At 43.8% G+C, this 19,823-nt stretch overlaps 1 protein-coding gene across 1 annotated transcript in view; it reads right to left on the reverse strand.

Annotated features, from left to right (window-relative positions):
* LOC106651963 (netrin receptor UNC5C) overlaps positions 1-19,218 on the reverse strand; it is a 39,932-nt gene extending 20,714 nt beyond the window's left edge. Inside the window, exons 1-3 of the mRNA XM_014370678.2 lie at positions 18,358-19,218; positions 8,700-8,959; positions 2,385-2,801 (exon numbers count right to left, since the gene is read on the reverse strand). Coding sequence (XP_014226164.1) covers positions 2,385-2,801; positions 8,700-8,811 — 529 coding nt within the window. The 5' untranslated portion in view covers positions 8,812-8,959; positions 18,358-19,218. The remainder of the gene's footprint in view (positions 1-2,384; positions 2,802-8,699; positions 8,960-18,357) is intronic.
* Between the last annotated feature and the right edge of the window lie 605 nt (positions 19,219-19,823).

Below are 19,823 nucleotides of genomic sequence, written 5' to 3' on the forward strand. Positions count from 1 at the left end.
AAGTATATATGCACTACAAACCGTTCTGTCGTTGGAAAAGTTTTGCTGTATACACGCGCTGCGCGTTCGTTGAAGGAAACTACATACACACGGTTTTTTGCGCATAGATCGTAATGTACGTGCGCACGAAAGAAAGAGTTTTAATAATTGACAAATGATGGTTCGATTCGCAAGCTTATTATTTATACTCAGTATGATATAGAGAAGCCGTAACTGAAAATGAGCTTCATAAGCTTCGTCTATCTATTATAAACATACGCGTGTGTATTTATGCCGCAATCTAGACACATGTAAGCCGATGCGTTTGACTGTGCCATTTGATTTAATGAGCGGCATAATTTATATAGTCCCGATCGATTCAATGTAAATTCACTTATTAAAAATGTTCTATTAATGTAGCGCACGCAGTAAAAAGTCTAGGATGATCATTTACCGTTATGGGAGTGTTTATATGCGCTCTGAAATCATGCGCAGAAAGTTGAGAGTTGCACTGAGATTTTATGCGTGTAATTAAATTACGCGGCAACGATGACGATCATCTCTATTCTACTACATGAGCGGAACATTGAAAAATAGTCACAGTGGCCGCGATTCATTTGAAAAAGTCTATCATTAAGAACCCAGCTATAGTAACTGCAACTAACCTACTGCATTACTGAAATATCTAGTTCTTGTTTTTTCCATGAAAAAAATGAAAAATTAGACGTTGGAACTATAATATGCAGAGGATCTGCAACACTTCAAACGCTGGACAATTAATTAAAAACCCTTTATAGAGGTCCATTCGTTAACCTTATTAACCCCTTACCAAAGTTTAAGTAGTCGATTATTTGTTTTTTTTTTTTTAATAAAAGAAAATGAGTTCTAGACTTTACCGGTATGGCAGTAAATTGCAGCCGTTATACCTGACTCTTAATGCACAAAAACTGAAATAGCCGCGCGCACAATAAATCCGCATTTCAATGGACCACGAGTTACACGTACACGAAGAATATATAAGTGAAAAGAGGATGCGGTCAAAAACACTCTATGGTCGTATAGTGCAACATATATAGCACAGCAAGTGCAATACTCTTTTGCCGGCTCGTACCCACGAATATGTGTGAGCTGCGCAAAACTACAGCGAGAGCCGCACGACAAACGGGGTCTTTATTTTAGTTGGCATTGGTATATATAAGTCGTGTCTCTGCTCACTTATGTCTCGTACGTCCGACGTTCTTTGCGCAAGAAATTGTTTCTGTTTCTTTGCTTTGCTTGCTCTCTCGACTGCCGTCGTCAATGTCGCGATTTCTGTAAAATTTCGAGTCTCTCCACGCACGCGCGCAAGGTGTCGGTCGAGAGCTTTAATTGTAAAGCAAACATCTTCAAGTGGCAGCGAAAGAAAAGAAAAAAGAAAAACAATCGACGAGTTCGAGTGCTCGGAATGATTGATTGATGAGTTGTCGGAAGTTACTTTGTTAGTAGTAGCCCCCGAACACCGGCTAAATCTCGAATTACGCTTGTATCCATTATACAAATTTGTTTATTAAAGAATCCGTTGCCACTGCGCAATTTATAGTCGCGATCGCCCGAGTAAAATGTGTATCGCACTCGGTATTTTTGCAATGCAATACCCTTATACACACGATATAATATTATATCGTATCGGCCTTCGCGGCAGCTTGCGTATAATACGTATCTTTGTTTAAATTGTTACGTGTGTGGCACTTGGTTCATACGCATGTTACGCGCTCTGTACTACATATACCGTGGAATTATGAAACGAGATACACACGGTGCAGCAGCGGCGTTCAGCAAATGTAACAAGTATCGCACAAAGATCGTGTGCCGCGCGCGACTCCATCAGAACACGTCCTCGTGTTTGCGTGCATTTGTGCACGCGTTTATTCTCACACGTATAACTACAACAAATTCATACATAGGTACATACATCAAAGCACTTGAGCTACTTGCCAAGTTCTGCGCCAAGCTCGGCGACTAATTGTGAAAATTTCTCTTATTAACTCCGCGCGGGCTTTAACTCATTAATCCACGAAAATTTCAAATTTACAACCGCGTAATGAGGTCTTTAAAATGTCTACCGAGAGTGCATAATATACTCTCCGCGTAAAACGTGGGTTTTGCATACGACGCTCGGCTCCTATGCTGTATGCACAACTAATTGAATTTATGATTGATCCCGGGATAGAAATCTTATTATATAGATGCAGCCTCTCTCTTTCTCTCGTGCGTCTGCGCGCGAGGATGTCGTAAACAAAATCTTAACGATCGCGTGAATAATGATACTCGCGTTCCGCCAAGCCACACGCATCTCTCGCGCGAATATGTTTATACATTCAATGAAAGAGCGCGATTATAATAAAAAGAGAGTCGTCGAGACTTACAGGCGACGTCGATCACGGCAGGCTGGCTATTTATTCGTCCGGCGCTCGACCAGGCGATGCACTCGCACTTGTACTTGTCCTTGCTGAAGTACTCCTCGATGTGGTTGCGCGTGATGTTGAGCTCGGCTTCGACGTACCGAGTACCCGTGTGCGGATCGACAAAGTCCAGCTGCATGTGATCCTTGACTTGCGCCCCGTTGCATTTGAAATAGACCTCGAGGGCGTTCGAGGCCTTGCAGTGGAGGGTCGTGGGCTTGTTCTTCACCACGTAAGACGAGACGGGCTCAACGAGGAAGATGGGCATGTTGCCAGGCCCACCGCCGATGAGCTCCGAGTCGCCGTTCGACATGGTCGGCGACGGCGACTCGTCCTCCTCCGGATACACGTCGTCGTCCTCTGAGCCGACATCTTCGCTTGCTGCAAAAGTAAACAGAAAAATATCCAGGTTAATTAAAAGTAGTTGAAGATAAGGCACTTTTTTGTATTAATGGAACTGCAGTGATTTTGAAAAAAAAAGATACGCTCATACGTCGGAACTGCCGAGCAAGCACTGCGAAATTAGATTAGGAAATGTTTCTTAGCATATTAAAATCGAGCTAATTACAAAAGCTCAGGGCTACAATGCCTCGTGTAATACGCGCATATCATCATCTTCTTGCTCTCTCTCTCTCTATTCTTCTTCTTTTTTTTTACTTCCTCCGCGCGTATACAGGCGGCACTTTATTTTGATGTTCATTAGTCGAACGAACTCTCTTGTTTTAATGCAAATGCAATTCCAAGCAGGAAATTTTATTATTCCTCGGCTACATTGCAAAGCCTCGCGAATATACTCGCGTTATACACGTATAGCATACGCACGCTATATACTTTCTTGCGGCTTTACTTTACCCAACTCGTGGAAAGAATAAAAGGCAGAAAAAAGAGAGATGAGAAACAAATATAGAACGAAGATGGAAAGTGGGGTGTAATTGGCTTGTTTCAGGCCTGGCGTTCAAACGTTAATTTCATTGTTGTACATTGCCTCTCGCGCGATCAAAATTGCTGCGCTTGACTTCTTCAAACTATATTACAAGTAAGGAGCATTATATGCCATCGTCGAGTGCGCAAGCCAAGGCAATATTGCTTCTCTATAAGATTCTGATTGCTCTTGCGCCCCGGCAGGTCTGCTCGCTCGCCAACGTATTGTAAATTAAATGCGACTGTCATTTTTAAAGCTCGCAAGAAATCTCGTTAAATCGTCATGTCATGTATATGTGCTATATATGTATAAACATCGCTGAAAGGACTCAACGGCTTTCTGTGCCCGTATGCGAGTGCATATCGCGTCTTCAAAAAGAGAGAATTTATTGTACACGTATAAAGTGCACTTGTATATCTCTCTCTCGCTGAATGAATGAGAGTTTCTGCATTCGAGCGTTGCGGGAGCTTATCCACGCATGAGCATCAAGTTCTCTCTCTCTCTCTTTCTAGACTACACCGAGTTGCGGCGCAGCGCTAGCGGCTCAGAGAGAGCGAGAGAGAAAATTTCGCGCTATTTATCGTCTTTGATATATAAGGGTGGCTATTATCGCGGTTCCGTTTTCCTGCTGTGTAGTAGTAGAAGCAGCAGTAGCAGCAGTACTGCGCCTCGACAAGAGAGAGAGACCATTACCTTCGCAACGCGATATTCCAAAACCCGGACGTTGCCCGGGCTACTGCGGTGGAGAGAGAGAGAGAGAGAGACTCCCTTACGCGGTTTCCATGCGAGAAAAAAACCGTAAGAGACCCAGGCCAGGCTGCTGCTGCTACCGCTACGAGAAAGAAACTGACTGTACACGGCTTTCCGAGTAGTACGTGCGGGAGTGACTGCTGTGTGTGTGTGTGTATGTGCGCGAGTGTATACGTACTCGTTTGCAAAGTTTCTTTTGATAAAAGCCGAACGCGTATATGAGAGTTTCGCAAGCTCTCTTTCTCTCTCCACGTTATAGCTCAGAGAAAGTTGCTTCATTTCTTTTTATTTTTCCCATTGCGAGTGAATAAAGGAATATCCTAGCCATGGGGATGTGTGTGTATACTCTATGCAGAAAACTCCGAGAATTAACTCGTTCGAAGCTTTGAAAACTGAGTCCCTAGTATAGCTGGCGCGCACTAGAGAGTAAGAGAGAGAAAAATCTCTCGACGACGATGCTGACTTTGGACGATATATAACGATATATAGCGCTATATGTAGAGAATACGATCGTAAAAAATCTAGTCTCGATGTGAGTACGTTGAAGGGGTGTTTACGATTTGCACCTTATAATTTTAATGCGGACGCCGCCGCCGCAGTGCAACTATGATGTATGACGTGTATGTACTCTCGAGCTCTGCTATTATAGTCGCAGATTGGCGATTGCTTTACCGATGTTTAGCCATAACTCGCTTATTACAATTACGCTGGCATAGTTACTCGTAATTCCGATAAATTCTGCAGATGTGTATTTAAGATTTAATGTTTTCGAGTACCTCATTCGAGGCCGTAATATACCTCTTCGGGATGAAAGAAAGGATATATAATCGCGAGATTGAAAATTGCGTAAGAGGGCAGCGTACGACAGGCACGAGCGTTATCGTGATCGAAAAAGTGTGGAAAGTCAATTATGAAAATAAAAAGTCGAGCGAAGAAACTGATATTATTCTTGAGTCGCTGATTTAATAACTGGGTCGCGTTGCGACGATTGGACGCAAGAGAGAAAGAATTGAGAGAGAGCGAGAGAAAAACACTATATCGATATGAATGAACGTCATTTTTTCACCATTATTTGCGCCTGACCGAGGCTTTAGATGATGAAAAAAAAATTTTAAAAAAGTTTTATCAAGCTCAGTTATTATTTCTACGATGAAACTTGGCCATTATCTTCGGCAGGCGCTCGCTGTTCGAATCAATTATACGATCGAATTTATTGAAATGGTCATAATACGAGAGCTACTGTTGAAAGCAATCACGAAAGTTGGAAAATATTAAAATTCTATGCTGCGACGGTATAATATCACGGCCTTTTAAGTGTGTCGGGTTTACGTATAATACGCGGAAGGGATGATAAAGATATTCCGAGTGCGAATCGCGTTTCTCGTAGTAGAGTTAGCCACCCGCAGCTGCCATAAAGCTTTTTCAAAACGTCTCGTGGACCCTCGGCCATAAGTACATAAAAAATTTTTTTCAATGGAAACTTTTTTTTTGCGTGTAAGGAAAACTAACATAAAATGGTACTTTTCGGAAGCAGTCGGTATATGCTCGAGGACAAAAAAATGTCGGCGCGACACGTGAAAAAGCTCCATAAAATGCCAAGAGGTAAGCGGCTGCTGCTGCTGCTCGATGCTCAAGCTCGCATACTCATACATGGTTGAAATAAAAACGTGATGGAGGTTGATTTTATAGTTTATACCGAGCGCACGGCCAGGGCGACAATAAAGTCATTATCGTTATAAACGCTGAGAGTCTTTCAAGAGCTGCACCTGAAGTCTCCTTCATACCGGCGCTCTCATAAAGAAAGGAAAAATAGCCATTGTTTTCTCGAAGCTCCAGTCAATGACTGCCACGCAGAAGATCGATGATGTATTATCATCAGAGCGCTTGCAGTTGCAGTAGCAGTAGCAGCAGCAGCAGCTCGTTGAAATTGATACGAATCGGACGGAGGAGAGACAAGAGAGAAAATTACGCAATACGTCATGAATACCAACATTGTATAAGCCCGTCAACTCCGACCTCTATTACAGTACTGCTGCTGTTTTTTTTATTCGGCCAGGCATCGACCACACACATACACACAACCAACAGCGGCACATTTCAGCGCCGCCGCCAAGCAATATAGAGAGCGAACTGCATATCGAGCAGTTATAATAAGCGATATGTCGATCGAATCGAGAGCGATAACGAAAAGCGATCTATGCAATAATACAGACCGCAGACTCTTTTTGCTCCCGCGCGCGCGCGAGATCGTGCTCCCTTTTCATTCCGTTTCATTATACACATATGGAGTCCGAGTGCCTATACGACGGAATTTATTTTTCTATTTTGCAAGGCAAAATTATCGAGTGGAATGCTAACTAGAGATGATCGAAATGAACAGATATAGGCTCGAGCAGCAGCGGCGAGCCATGACCCATGCATGCATTTTTGCGTGTGCGTTGCGGTCGCTGCGGTCTCGACAACTGTCCACGCGCGCGAGCGCAAACGAAATTGACACCGAATTGTTTCGTCTTTTTTTTTATGCCCGCGAGCGACTACGTGTATCTTTAAATTACAAAAAAAAGAATCCCGCTGAACTCGCTTAAGTATAAAGTTACAGCCACAAAAACGAAAGACACTTTGTTGTTCCTGCTGCTGCTGCTAGGCACGAGAAGATTATGGAATAATTCTTATGATGCTTTAGTGTTTTTACCCGTAGTAGTCGCCGCTCGCTCCAAAGTACGACGCGTACAAGGAAAAATGAAAAAAGCGGAATAAGAGGATTTGGTTACGCGCTTGACTGGTCGATTTTGTTATTCTTTTGGCAGGTTGAAGCAGCAGCACAGAGCAGTTTGTAATTTTTCATTTTTTTTTATTTGTATTCGCGTCGATCGTTGTTGCATTAACATAAGACGAATTCGAAGTGATGGATATTTTGCTTTGCTTCTGCCTTCGCTGCTTGCAAGGAATTAATGGTTTTAAAATGCTAATACAATTATTTTATAGCAGCAGCCCGAGATCTCGTCATAAATATTCTTCCAATTTTCTGATTGTTTTAGCTCGAACGAGTTATTACAATATTCAACTCGAGCTGTGAGTGATCTGCACTACTTCGAAATCGCTCGACTTTGAATTTTTCATTCGTCGTTTTATTGATTCGGCCGATAGATAATTTTATTCGAATCGATATATACTGCATCACGATGCAATCACGCCGAATGACTTGTAAGTTCTTGGCGCTTCTGTGCGCGAAAAAAATTCCAATTTCATCGCCGATGCATGCATGCATGTGTACATAAAATGACGAGTCGTAATTTTCATCCACTGCGAAACGATTAATTTTTCTTCATTATACGGAGGCGCGCGTATCGAATGTTGTAGAACGAATGTCAAAAAAATCTTATACGCACTTTTAATTTGAATAATAAGTCAACTGCGAAAGTACCTTAGCCGCCGTTGTATTCATTTGCGAGTAGTCGTCGCTGCAATCAAAGCGAATATACTATGCAGGATATAGCGCGCGCGCGAGATCCCGTTAAATTGCTGCCTTTCAACGCTTCTTCGTAAGCCTAATCCTCGAGTAGCTATACCGGCAACAAAAATCTATCCTTTTAGCGCTTTAAGAGAGAGAGGAGCCGAGGAAGAGCAGCTAGAGACAAGCGCAGGTTTATTCCTCGTCGAAAAGAACCTTTAAGATCGTCTTTGCATTTACTTTATTAAAGCGAACGTTCGTCATTATCTGTCGTCTGTAAAAAGGTACACGGCGCATTACCGGCAAATAGCTCGAGTCAATTGATTATCGTGCACTCGTTTACACACTGATGATGCAAGCGCGCCGATGCATACATTTAAGCGATTTCAATTTTTCAACGACAACGCTAGAAAAATAGCCGAGTATCTCTTAACCGCGCGACGTATTACTTCATATCAATCTACCCGCAGAATATCGGCTCGAGGCTTGTTTTCCAGAAAAGCAAGCGTATTGTGTATAAGAGCATAAATTGTCAACACGGCATTGTGTAAGCCCTCCTTTAACAGTCGTGTGTACAACTTATATTATATACACCCACATCATATTTGTAAGAATGAGAGAGAGAGAGAGAGAGAGAGAGACACACAGTCCCAAAGTCAGACGTATTTGTCAAAGCTGCTCCCCTTTTCTTGCTCTCTCTCTTTCTCGCTCGCTCTCTTGGGAAAGAAAGAATGGCTCGCTGCGCGCACAGCAATATTATATACTTGAAAGATTTTTTCTCTCCTCTTTCATCAATCCTTCGTGAATTCGTCCCGCATTTAAAGTCGCGGCGCGGGCCCGCACATACCTTATAGGCATCCGCAGCAGGCCGCTTTGCCTCGTCTTTTATTTTTTGCTCTGCGCATGCAAATAAAACGAAATGAAAATCACATGCATTAGGGATTTTTTAATTCTCGCGCGCGCGCATGTGTGCATATCTCGTGAGGAGCTCTCGGCCTGGAAACCCCTCGCGGTGAATCGATATTCAATATCCCATCGATAGCTTCTTTCTCTTCATTTTTCATACTTTTTTTTTGTTCATGCAAAGAGAAACCAGTAGGTAGGTATCACGGCGAGCTCGCGGGCTGACTGTATGTACACAGCAGCAATGACTCACCTTCGTCAGATCCAGTCGGTAACGAATGTACCGGTCTGATGATGGAAGAGGGTAGTGCTACCAATGCAAGACAGAGGACGATAAACAACCAGCAGCACGAACTCGGCCTCATTTCGATTGCTCCTTGCTTTCTTTCATTCCTTCTTTCACCAATACGCCGTCTTTGGATGCTAATTTAAAAGATGCATGTGGTCTAGCGATCCCGAGCAATTATTGTATTGCTCCTTGAGCGATCACTGACGACGACGACTTTGGCCTCTCTGAAACAAATAAAGCATATACTGAAATTATTGCCAGTTCAATAATGTTATACGGATTCGATGTTGTGCAAGGGGCTCTCTCTCTCCCTCTCGCTTCACGAGAACGACTTTATGAGTTTTTTTCGAGCGCGAGAGAGAACAGAGAGTGCAAATTGTAGGTTAAGAGTTTTACGGGACCCTTGCGCGAGCGCTCATAAGCTTCTTCTTCGGGCTCTGAAATTTTTTTTTCGCGAAAGCGATAATTGCCGATGAAAATTCCCTCGGGTAAATTTTCGTTTTGTAATTTCAAGCCGTATGTTGCTGCTGCAGTTGCTGCGAGGTACGTATGCAGTATACATCGTGTAATTCGTGAGTGCGGTTTTCTGTGTCGCCGCAGAGCTTAACCTGACATTGAAAGTCTCAACCTTTTCTCTTTTTCTTCTCGTGCATTTGTAAGTTTGCCGATGTAATGCATTTCGTTTCGCATTACATTTTTAACTATAATCGTGTGCGGTGAAAATATGGATTTTTTTTTTAATAAACCAGGCTCATTTTGTTTGTTGTTTTTTTGCCTTTTTTCCCCCGTTTATGTACGAATTGACGAGAGACGCCAGCGCTACTTAGAAGTTAAGTTCTATAATAACAGCGAGGGGATCTTTCCGCATAATAACACAGAGCTCGAAGCTCGAGGTTGGTCGAGGTAAATTCAACGAGAAATTTTATTTTTGTTAAGTACAGAGTCGCCTTTTCATATATACGAGATGAGCTCTGGAAATTTTTACTTAATTTATGGTGTAAAGCCGCTCGGAATACCTTTTGACCCGCGGCGCAAAGTGTAAAAAAAATATTTCGTTTCTCTGGCGTAAGAGTGCTATATAGGTAAATCTCCAAAATGAGATAAACGAAAGCGGGTTAAAGCGCACATTTTTCAAAATTTTCTCAGAAATAGATGCGCAGAGTAAAAACGCGCATATGCGTATGCACATATACGTCGGCACTTCTTGTGCTCTTGGCCGTCATTTCGCAAGCCCGTAATAAGCGTCACATAAATCAGACTGAGAGAGCGCCTTATTTACCATATATTCACACTCGAACGCTTAATATAATTAAGTTGACTCGCGTTGGTAGTGGTGCCTTGTGAGATAATGAAAAGTTTCAAACGATGCTTTAAGGACGAAACTTTTTCGTTTTTATGAAACTTCACGGGCTTCCTTCGTCTATATAATGCTATTTAGAAAACTCGGCCAATGCGAAGAAAAATAGCTGCTCCACGACGAGGCATTGTCAGGGATACGCCGCGCATTCGTAATTTCTTTTTGCTCTCGAGCGAATCGAGTTGGGGTGATGAATGAAAAAACTGTTGGTACAAAAGGTCGCTGCACTTGTTACGCCGTTTATACGAAAGATAAACGATACAAATTAACTCTTCGTTCATACGCGTCGCGTTATCAAAACACGCGCGGCTCATTAAAATAAACCATTAGCAGTGGCAAAGAGCGAGTGTATATACACAATGTAACCAAACACGTATTAAGCGTCTCGCGAAGACAAGTAGCATAAACACGCGCGGGGATTCAGCGCCGCCGCCGACGTGTTATGTGTACGTACGGTACGGTATACGTAAATATCGAGGCGGAAAAAGTCAGTCGAAAGGAGCGAGTCAACGAAAAAACTTTGAGAAAATCAGTTGATCGCAGAGACGGCGGATATCGGCAGCATTGCATTATAGAGCTGCAGCGCGCGACATTTGTTTTTCAAATAGACTTTTATTTGCCTTGCGTCACACGGTTGAATGTACAAGTACATATATGTGTATGTAAGTGCACATGCAACTTGTGCAAGAAGAAGAGAGGATGGCAAGAAGAAGCAGTGGACAAAAAGAAGAAAAAGAAGGAAAAAGAAGAAGCTCGCTCGTAAGTAGGCTGCCGCTGCGCGACGACGAGGGCCCGCGTGCACCGAGCGTTCAAACACAAGAACAAGAGAAGAAGCGTCGTCTCGTCGTCGTCGTCGCTGAAAAAAGCTAACCAAATATTATTCTATCCCAGCAGCAGAAGCAAGCAGCTGAGCTAAAAAGAGGGCACTAAAGATATTTTCACGTCGTCGAAGTACATACACTTAAAGCCTATATATCGGCCCGCGACGTACCAAAAAAATCCATTTGAATGTAAAAGTATTATAATGTATGAAAACGACGATGAGGTACTTCTCGAGCTACCTGCACAGCGGAGTGATTTAACATTTTTAACCTTGGTCCAAGCGCGATTTTATATGCTCTCCTACTAAAGACGTTTCAAAACTCACTTCGCGATCTTGTATATTATAGACAAATGAGTGCTATGCGCCTGTTTTATTGGAAACTATTATGGAATATATAAGAAACTTGAAACGCGGCGTTTGCCCGTGCGCGCGCGCGCGCCTCGTGGATGAATATTCATGCCCGAGCTCAATATAAATACTAGTCTTACGCGTGCGCTATGATTAATTGGCGCTCGAATAAACATTTTACACCGAGCTAGAAAACGTCGATTAATGATCTGGTTCGCTCGGACGCAAGCAAAACAGCGCACACGTGTTAGCGCGGCCTCATCAACGCATCATTAGGTGCGGACAAAAAGCATTAATGGATTATCAATTGCTGCTAAACGCGCAATTTATTTGCCGGTAATAGACGCGACGACGCTTGTTTCGAACGAGTTGCAAGATAAGAGCGTTTCTGATTTGTTAAAATTTCCACGAATCTTAGACGTGTCATAGAAAATAAAAAAATATACAACAAAAAAAAAACCTTGAAACTAATTAAAATCTCGCGTCAATCCTCCTAAAAACTCATCAGCGCAGCAGTCGCAGGCGATAAATTCCATTCGGAATCCGCAATAAAGGGGTTACTTTAATGTAACCGGCTGACGAGTCAGAGTTTGCTGCTGTTGCTGCTCTTTCCTCGTTACGCTCCTCTCGTCGTATATACGTTGGCGCGCGCTCGTAGGGTAGTGCCATGAACTTTCGCACCGGTACACATCGCTGCTGTCGTGTGTCCATGAACGTATAATAAGCAACGCAGTCAAGGTTCTTCGCCCTCTCGGCGTCAGCACGGCACATAGATATAGCTCTCTCCCGCGTTCGCGCCGCGCCGCACGCAAAGAATTATCAAGTTCAGACCGCAGAGCACCATTGTTTGATCAAAATTTCCAAACTCCTATTAACTTGAGCAATGTTATATATATGCAAGAGTGGGAATTTCTGCGTCTCTCGCGTTATATATAGCGCTTGTCCCCGTCTAAATAATACATCTACACTTCATCTCTGCACTGGCGTATACGCATGTGAAGCGAACTCGCACGCGTGTGCGTATAAGCAGATGTATAATTCATTGAATGAAAAATATACCCCCACAAAAGAAGCTGTGCCAGGCGCTGCCTTGCAAAAACGGTGTGTATGTCGAGCGCGAGCGCCTGTATGTGGCGTATAGGTAGCCTAGGGGGAAGTTTTTCCAATACAGCATGAATGAAATATATACGCACACACGCGGGTGCAGCAGCTAGCAGCTAGCAGCTTCGTTCAATGAATATATCGCTCGATGATCGGCGCGCGAGCTCGATATTGCGTACGTACGTATTAAAAGTGTCCGCACATGCGTCTCGACGCCGTTGTTGCTCAATGCGACACTCGGCAGTGATCCCCTGTGCTCGATACAATAATACGATTCTTTTTTTCTCATTTTTCCCGAAAAAGATCGACCTCTGCAGTCACTTATATACTTAGTTGGAGGAGGAGTCGATACTTATAAGTATCCCACGATGCGTCTCTCTCTCTCTCTCTCTCTTTCTTTTTCCCCGCAACGAAATGAACCCAAAAGTGTACAGTTTTGTTCGCGTTGTACATATATAAAGCTGAAGGGTCAGCAACAGCACCGGCTCGATCGGTCGATCGTAGCTATAATACTCAGCGGGTGTGGGAGAGCGAGGCAGACGTTCGAAAAACTGTATATATTATAATCGCGCACAATTTATGAGGATCCCGAAATGTTGTGTCAAGTGTTAATAATATAATGTGTATGCGAGCCTATACGTTCGGCCATACGAATCCCGCGTGTTTGTGTGTGTAATCCACGCGTATTATGCTGATCACGACGCGACGAGACACCTTTCTCCCTGGTAACCTACTCGAGAGTTCATAATCGCAACGTGTATCCTCCATCTCTCCTGTAGTCGCGTTCAAAAGACGGAGACTTGATTCAACGAGTGTTGATTTTATAAGCAGGCCTACATTCAAAATCTTTGATTTAACGTGGTTCTATTACATTATAATTTTGCGACGCGCAGGTTGAAAGTACGCTAGCAGTTCGCGTGTATTACGAGGCCGATTTTATCTCTATATAATATACCCTATCTCTCAGAAATAATACCCACAAACAAAACACGAAATTATTATATCGCTCTTGTTTCCTTGGGGTCTAATTTTGTAATGGTGTACAGCTGTTTGATCTGCGGCGTACATAACGCTGCCGCTGCAGTCATTTTCACACTAGCGTCGTATATAGCAGTATGGCAATTATATTTTACGAGCTGCGCAAAATTTCTCGTCACCCCCCACACGTCGCGAACCAGAGGAGGTTTATTAATAAGACAAAGATACGCGCGCGCGCGCATATTTCTGTGCATATGTTTCGACTGCGTGCAAAAATATTCTAACGAGTCTCGCTACGCAAAACTTTATGCATCGGATTATACGAGACCGTTGCAATCGTCGAATTTTCCAGGCTATCAAAATGTCCCGGAGAATTAGAAAAAGAACGGCGAATATATGCGAAATGCGTTTTTACGTACAAGCCGTAGCATATGGTTGCTCGACTTGCTGTTTTATCATGTTCAGTTTGAATTTTTTGGCGACAGCTGGTACGCACACACACATATACTACGTGACTATAGGCTTTTCCATGCGAGAGAACCGAGAGTATACATGAAAGAGGATTGAACCGATCTCAAAAAATGCATATAACGATTGACGCACGACGAGTTCGCTTGAATTATATACTTTCGGCGTAAAAGGTCTTTTCGGAAAATGTTGATTGACAAGCGTGTGAAAGGATATTAATTAATGACATGACTCAAATTATACGAAATCTATGTCGTGATTTTTTCAAGTCGAGACAAAGTAATGATATTGCGTGACTCTAGGAATTTTATTTATCGCGCGCTTGAATCATGCCACTAGTGCGCGAGAAGACAAAAAAATCCTCAAGACCATAGATAGCGTGCTGCAGCGACGTCGCTGCAATTTTGCAACGATTTATTCTTATGCACTCGCTTATCGCGTGTATGCAAGATGAAAAGTCTCGGTGCGTCGCGAAGCGCATAAAGCGGCGCGACGAAAAAGAAAACGAGCGTATGATACATAAGCGAAAAACAGCTCTTATCCACGATCGAGCGAGCGGGTCAGGGCCTTCGCTTTTTGACCCCGGAAAATGACAAGCTACGTAGCTATCTCGAACGCTCCGAATGATAATTGCGTCATTAACTGCACGGCGACGACGGCGAACTAGTAAGACAATTTAAAAATGTTGGACGGTATTATTCCGCGCACGTTTCTTACGGGAGATACACTTGAAATTCTATGTTTATCCCTTGATGGGATGAAATTGCCGACTCAGCTCTCGCTGCTGCCGCTACCTCCCACAACGAATGCGGCGCGCAAACACACATATATATATACCTACTACTTGGACGTTTTTTAAATCTTGTGCTCCGTCGATCGAATATCTCCTTTTAACGCTTGCTTTACCTCTCAAAAGCTCGTATATATGAGAGGGACTTAGCGCGCGCGCACTGCACCTACGATTATACGGGCTTCTATCCGGTCATTAAAGCATCTGTGAATGTGCACCCCCTTTAAGTGTTCGTATAAGTAAGCAATTCGTGTATTACGAGCTTCTCTCTTTCTCTTGCTCTCTCTCTCTCTCTCTCTTTAACGAAACGTAAAGCGATTACTGAATCCGATTTTTCACGCACCGCTCATTTTTCGAGTATCAACACACGCTGGCATTGTGCACCGAGGCACACTGCGTGTACATTTATGGCCGTGCTCGCTGATGATGATGATGATGATGGCGTTGTCGAAAAAAAAAAGAAAAAGGAAAGAAAAGGAATAAGGTAGCCCAGAGGGGATAAGCCCTTGTATTGTAACAGGTAGAATAAAGTTCTCACGCAGAGAGAAAGAAAAAGAGCGAGCTCGAGTGAGTGCACACACACGTATGGCACACAGTACGTACGGCGAAGTTATACATGTATACTTTGCTATATATTACGGCGCACGCAGGCTGCAGTCGATGGCAAGCTGATCGTTAAATCACTCACGCGCGTGTGTGCGCGCGCGCGCGAGCGTCCTTTAGGTGAGAAGAAAATTGTTTGGACGTCGATGCATATAGCATAATACGCTTGCACACGAAGATCGTTACATCAAAAATGTCTTCGTCTCGCACCGGTACGCACTGTAAGCGGAAGCCAATTTTTCGACTTGCGAGAAATTCACGCGAACCCTTCCGTACGTGACAAAAAAAGTCGTAGTTTAGGAAGCGAAAGAAAGGAAAAAAAAGGAAGAGAATCGAATCGCGAGAACGGCAAGTGGGTGACACATGTTCTTGTACGGTGTGTGCGCGCTAGCTTAACTCTGTGTATAATACGCGAGCCTCGTATTATGTATGTGAGAGAGAAAGCACGAGCTTGAGCAGTAGCAGTGTAAGCGACTCGTCGACGCCGGACCATGAGCGCCAGTCAAATATTATTACGTCGTCGCGGGGACGACCGGACGTTGCACTAATGCCTACCCGTTGTACATGTATAATATAATGTTGAAACACTGCCTTTTTCTGACGTAATTCCTTTCCGGTCGGGGAACGTTTTTCTGCCCTTCCTTCTCGGCTCGTTCTTGCGGACTTTGATGATTCGCGCTCGCTTGACGCTGCAGCATATAGTGCGTTGATTTTTTGCACGCTATATTGTGGATAAACGCAGTCGCTGTCGTGCGTGCGGTATTATATAGCCGCTATACTTTGCTCTCATTAAAGGCGGCAAGAGGAGGAAAAGAACAGAGCGCGAAAGCGAAAATAACGCATTGCTTGAAGAAAAAAAACGGAGAAGAAGAAGAAGAAGCGAAGAGCGTCTCTCGCAAATGTATATAGGAAGGATCGGCCGTGGCGAATTCCGCATCGTCGTCGTATCTCTCTCCCTCTGGAACTCTCTCTCTCTCACTCTACCGTAATTTATATACGTTTAGAGGTTTACAGTCTGCACGGAAAGCGAAAAATAAATAAAAAATGAAGGAAAAAATTGCGACAAACTCGAGCTCTCTCGGTCACGGCAGTTATATATACATGCAGTTTGTATAAACCAAAAAATGTATATATCCTCATTCCCTCTTTCTCTCTCTTACCACTCTTTGATCCGAAGCACGACCGCGAATGTTTAGTTCGAGCATACGCGCATAATTTTCTTTTTTTTTCGTACTTCACTTTTCTACGCGATGTAAAATCGAGGAATTCACAAATGCCTCGAGTAATGCACGCGCTTGGCGGATTTTCAAACATGCCACGAGCATATGGAATGAAAAAAAGTTCAGTTCATTATGCGCGTCTGAGTATAAGTGTATTTGTGTGTCTGCGCAGGATGAGGAGAATGGCTAATTGATAGCAGATACCCCGCTGTGAAAGCGAAAGAAAAAAACGACATGTAGAGAGGAAAGAGTGACAAAAAATTTATTTATGCGTGATCTGTGGCCCAGCATTATTCATGAAGTGAGCTTTTATTTCGACAGTGTCGAGTACGAACTAGACTTTGCTTCTCCATAAAAAAGCGCGTGTGTGAGTGATACGTGTAAGGCCAATATATGTGTGTATGGATACGACGGTCATCACTGTCACTTTTGCGCATACACGCGGGGCGAAAAGCGTATAAAAAGTTTATTAGTTTAGTGACTGCTGCAGTACGGAACAACAGAACACTTTGGTGTGCGCAGCTACTATATATGTATATCGCGAATATGTATAACGAAGCAACCGGCCGGACCACATGTAGGCGCATAATATAGGCGCGGACTTTATTCGCAGAACGCCGAAATTTATGAATTACAAGTTCGTTCGATGAATGAATTAGATATAGGATTTTATGTGTTGACGCTTGTTTTCGTGTTTGCACCGATAAGGAGGTCCCGAGAGTTCTCGTGGTAGCTTCGAGAGACGATCGAGCATCATAAAAAAGGCCTACAAAATTTAATTATGCATCTCTCGCGTATATTGGAAATTCGCAGAGAGCTCCGAGATAATAAGGCGATTAAATTGCGTGTTAGTCAGCATCGATAGCGCGTATATGTACCGCCTGTTATTGATCCGATTCCTTGACACAATAACGTCGAATCATTATTTTATCGGTTTCGTACGCATTATACCAAGCGATAAAAAGAAAAAATGGCCAACTATGTTTATGCGCCATAATCATACTCCAAGCGCGTTATCGAATTTTTCCGGAGTAAAAAGCATTTCGGCGTCGCGACTGTAACTGCAGCAGTAGCAGTAGAAACGGCAGTGCAATCTGTCAGTCAGCGAGAATTTATCAGCTGTTTTTCCGCGCGCGCGCGCACAGACACATTTGCACACTGCAGTCCGTTGCGAGGGATACTCTCGCTCTGCCACTTCAATAAGCAACTCGTAGCGTTGCGAAAAGTTTATAGAAGAGCGAATCGTCGTCGTCACTTATACTCGGTGTCGCACGACAAAAAAAAAACAGAAAACAAAAATACGGGTGCTAGTTTTGAATAGTGGTCCTATTAAGACGAGGAGAGAGAGAGAGAAAGAGAGCTAGTTTTGCACACGATATATAAAGTGACATAAACGTATTACATTCATCAGCAATTCCCATTATTCTATTTTAGACGGAGCGCGTATGCGTTTATAAGCACGCATGCAGCTATATAGAGTATGTGTGCGCAACGTTGTACAATACATTAAAGTCACATAATACGCTGCAGCAGCAAACGGCAGTCAACTTTCACGGTATATATATCTCTGGAAAGGCGCACGCGAGCACGCACGAACTACACAGCTCTCCGCGTCCAAAACAAACCGCGCGCGTTTCTGTTTTCCGTCCGTCTGCAGCACTGACAGCCGACGCCGCCGCTCGCGACTGTACATTATCGCCTTTTTGCAAAACTGCCGCGTACGTGTATGCAGGCGTGCGCCTGCAACAGAAAGAGAGAGCCACCCACGCATATATAAAATACTATGAAACGTGCGGCGAGGCGACAACAATCCATCCCACACTTTCGTGCAATTGGTCAGCTTATAAGAGACGTCGCGACTTTTTATTTTTTGCGCCTTGAATTATATCCGCAAGTGCGCATCGCAATTCAGGGGGATAAAAATATCAACTCACCGATGAAGAATAGCCGTGCGAGGATTAAGCGGCGCAATGAGCAGCGTCACTTGAGATTTGAGATCTATATATAAAGCTCTCGCAGTGCACTGGCGTAATTCACTGACTAATATTGCGAACAATATATTACATTCGTATAACACTCGCGTTAATTCGCACAATATCCGTCGTCACTTCCTTCGGGCCAAAGCAGAGTACTACTACGGTAGAGTGCAATGTGCAGCATCCGTTGCTCTCTATCTCGGTCTCTGTCTCGCTGTCTCGTTCTCTACGAATGCAAGTACGTATGTGTGTGCTCTAATGATCACTTGAAATGCGTTCGATATAATACTCGGTCCGAGACACAGAGGAGATAATCGCGCGAATAACAGCCCTTCTCTCTCTCGTTACGTGCTGTAATCCATCGACGACACGAGACTCATAAATCGTCTATGTATGCACGCAGCGTACTGTGCGTCTGATAAATATATACGTAATGCGCTCTCTGCGTTCTCTATTGTGCGAGACGACGACTACTACACGGCGACTGTAAGAGGATCGTTTGACTTCACTTCAAACTCCTTTTCTCACGATTGTGCACCAGAAAACAACAACACATATAAGACACACACGCACGGTCACAAACACACAACGAAAACAACACTATATAGGCCGATAGCTTTGATCCAACTCGCGAGCGATAAAAAATCAACAATTAATATGAAGTGATAGGTCTGAAAGAATTACGATAACGTCTCGTATTTTATACACAGAAGATATATATTAGACGAGACGACTGACGCTCTCTTCTCGATCTGTGTGAGTGTGTTGTTTTACGATAAAGACGCGGCAGCATCGGAGCACACGTATAGGTTTGCGCGCGCGTCGACGTCCAAAGGGAGACTGAAAGTACGATTTATACTTGCGCTCCGAAACGCGCGTGGCTTGAAAACCCGCTGCCGCCGGCGCCGCAGTACCGCCACCACCTCCACCAGCACACGGACCACCACTACTACCATATCTACTACTACTACTACTACTACCACTACTGTACACTGTCGCCGTTTCTCTCTGCCGCTCGTGCGAATATCTGTGTGTATGTGTGTGTGTATGCCAGCCGTGTACGTATAAAGCTATATGTATGCGCTTCGGAGCGCGTCGTCTATCCTTTTTGCTCTCAGCTCTACGTCTCTCTCTCTCTCTCGGGTCTGTACATGGCAACGTGCGCGCGCGAGCCAGACAGACGCTCGGCATATACACACATACACACATCGAGCTGTGCAGAGTCGTGGTTTCTAGTGGTATGTGCATGCCACTGAAAGAGAGAGAAGGGGAGATCTCTCGACTCTTGCTTCCTCGCTATATACCTACCTCTGTACGGCACATTTGCAGCGCATATATACCTATATATTATCATACACACCATAGTCGCAGTAGCTGAGCGGCTCTCTGCAGCCGCTGTGTCCCTTTGCTGCTGCTGCTGCTGC

This window comes from Trichogramma pretiosum, unplaced genomic scaffold (genome assembly GCF_000599845.2).
Source record: "Trichogramma pretiosum strain Unisexual culture from Peru unplaced genomic scaffold, Tpre_2.0 scaffold42, whole genome shotgun sequence".
Lineage (NCBI taxonomy): Eukaryota > Metazoa > Arthropoda > Insecta > Hymenoptera > Trichogrammatidae > Trichogramma > Trichogramma pretiosum.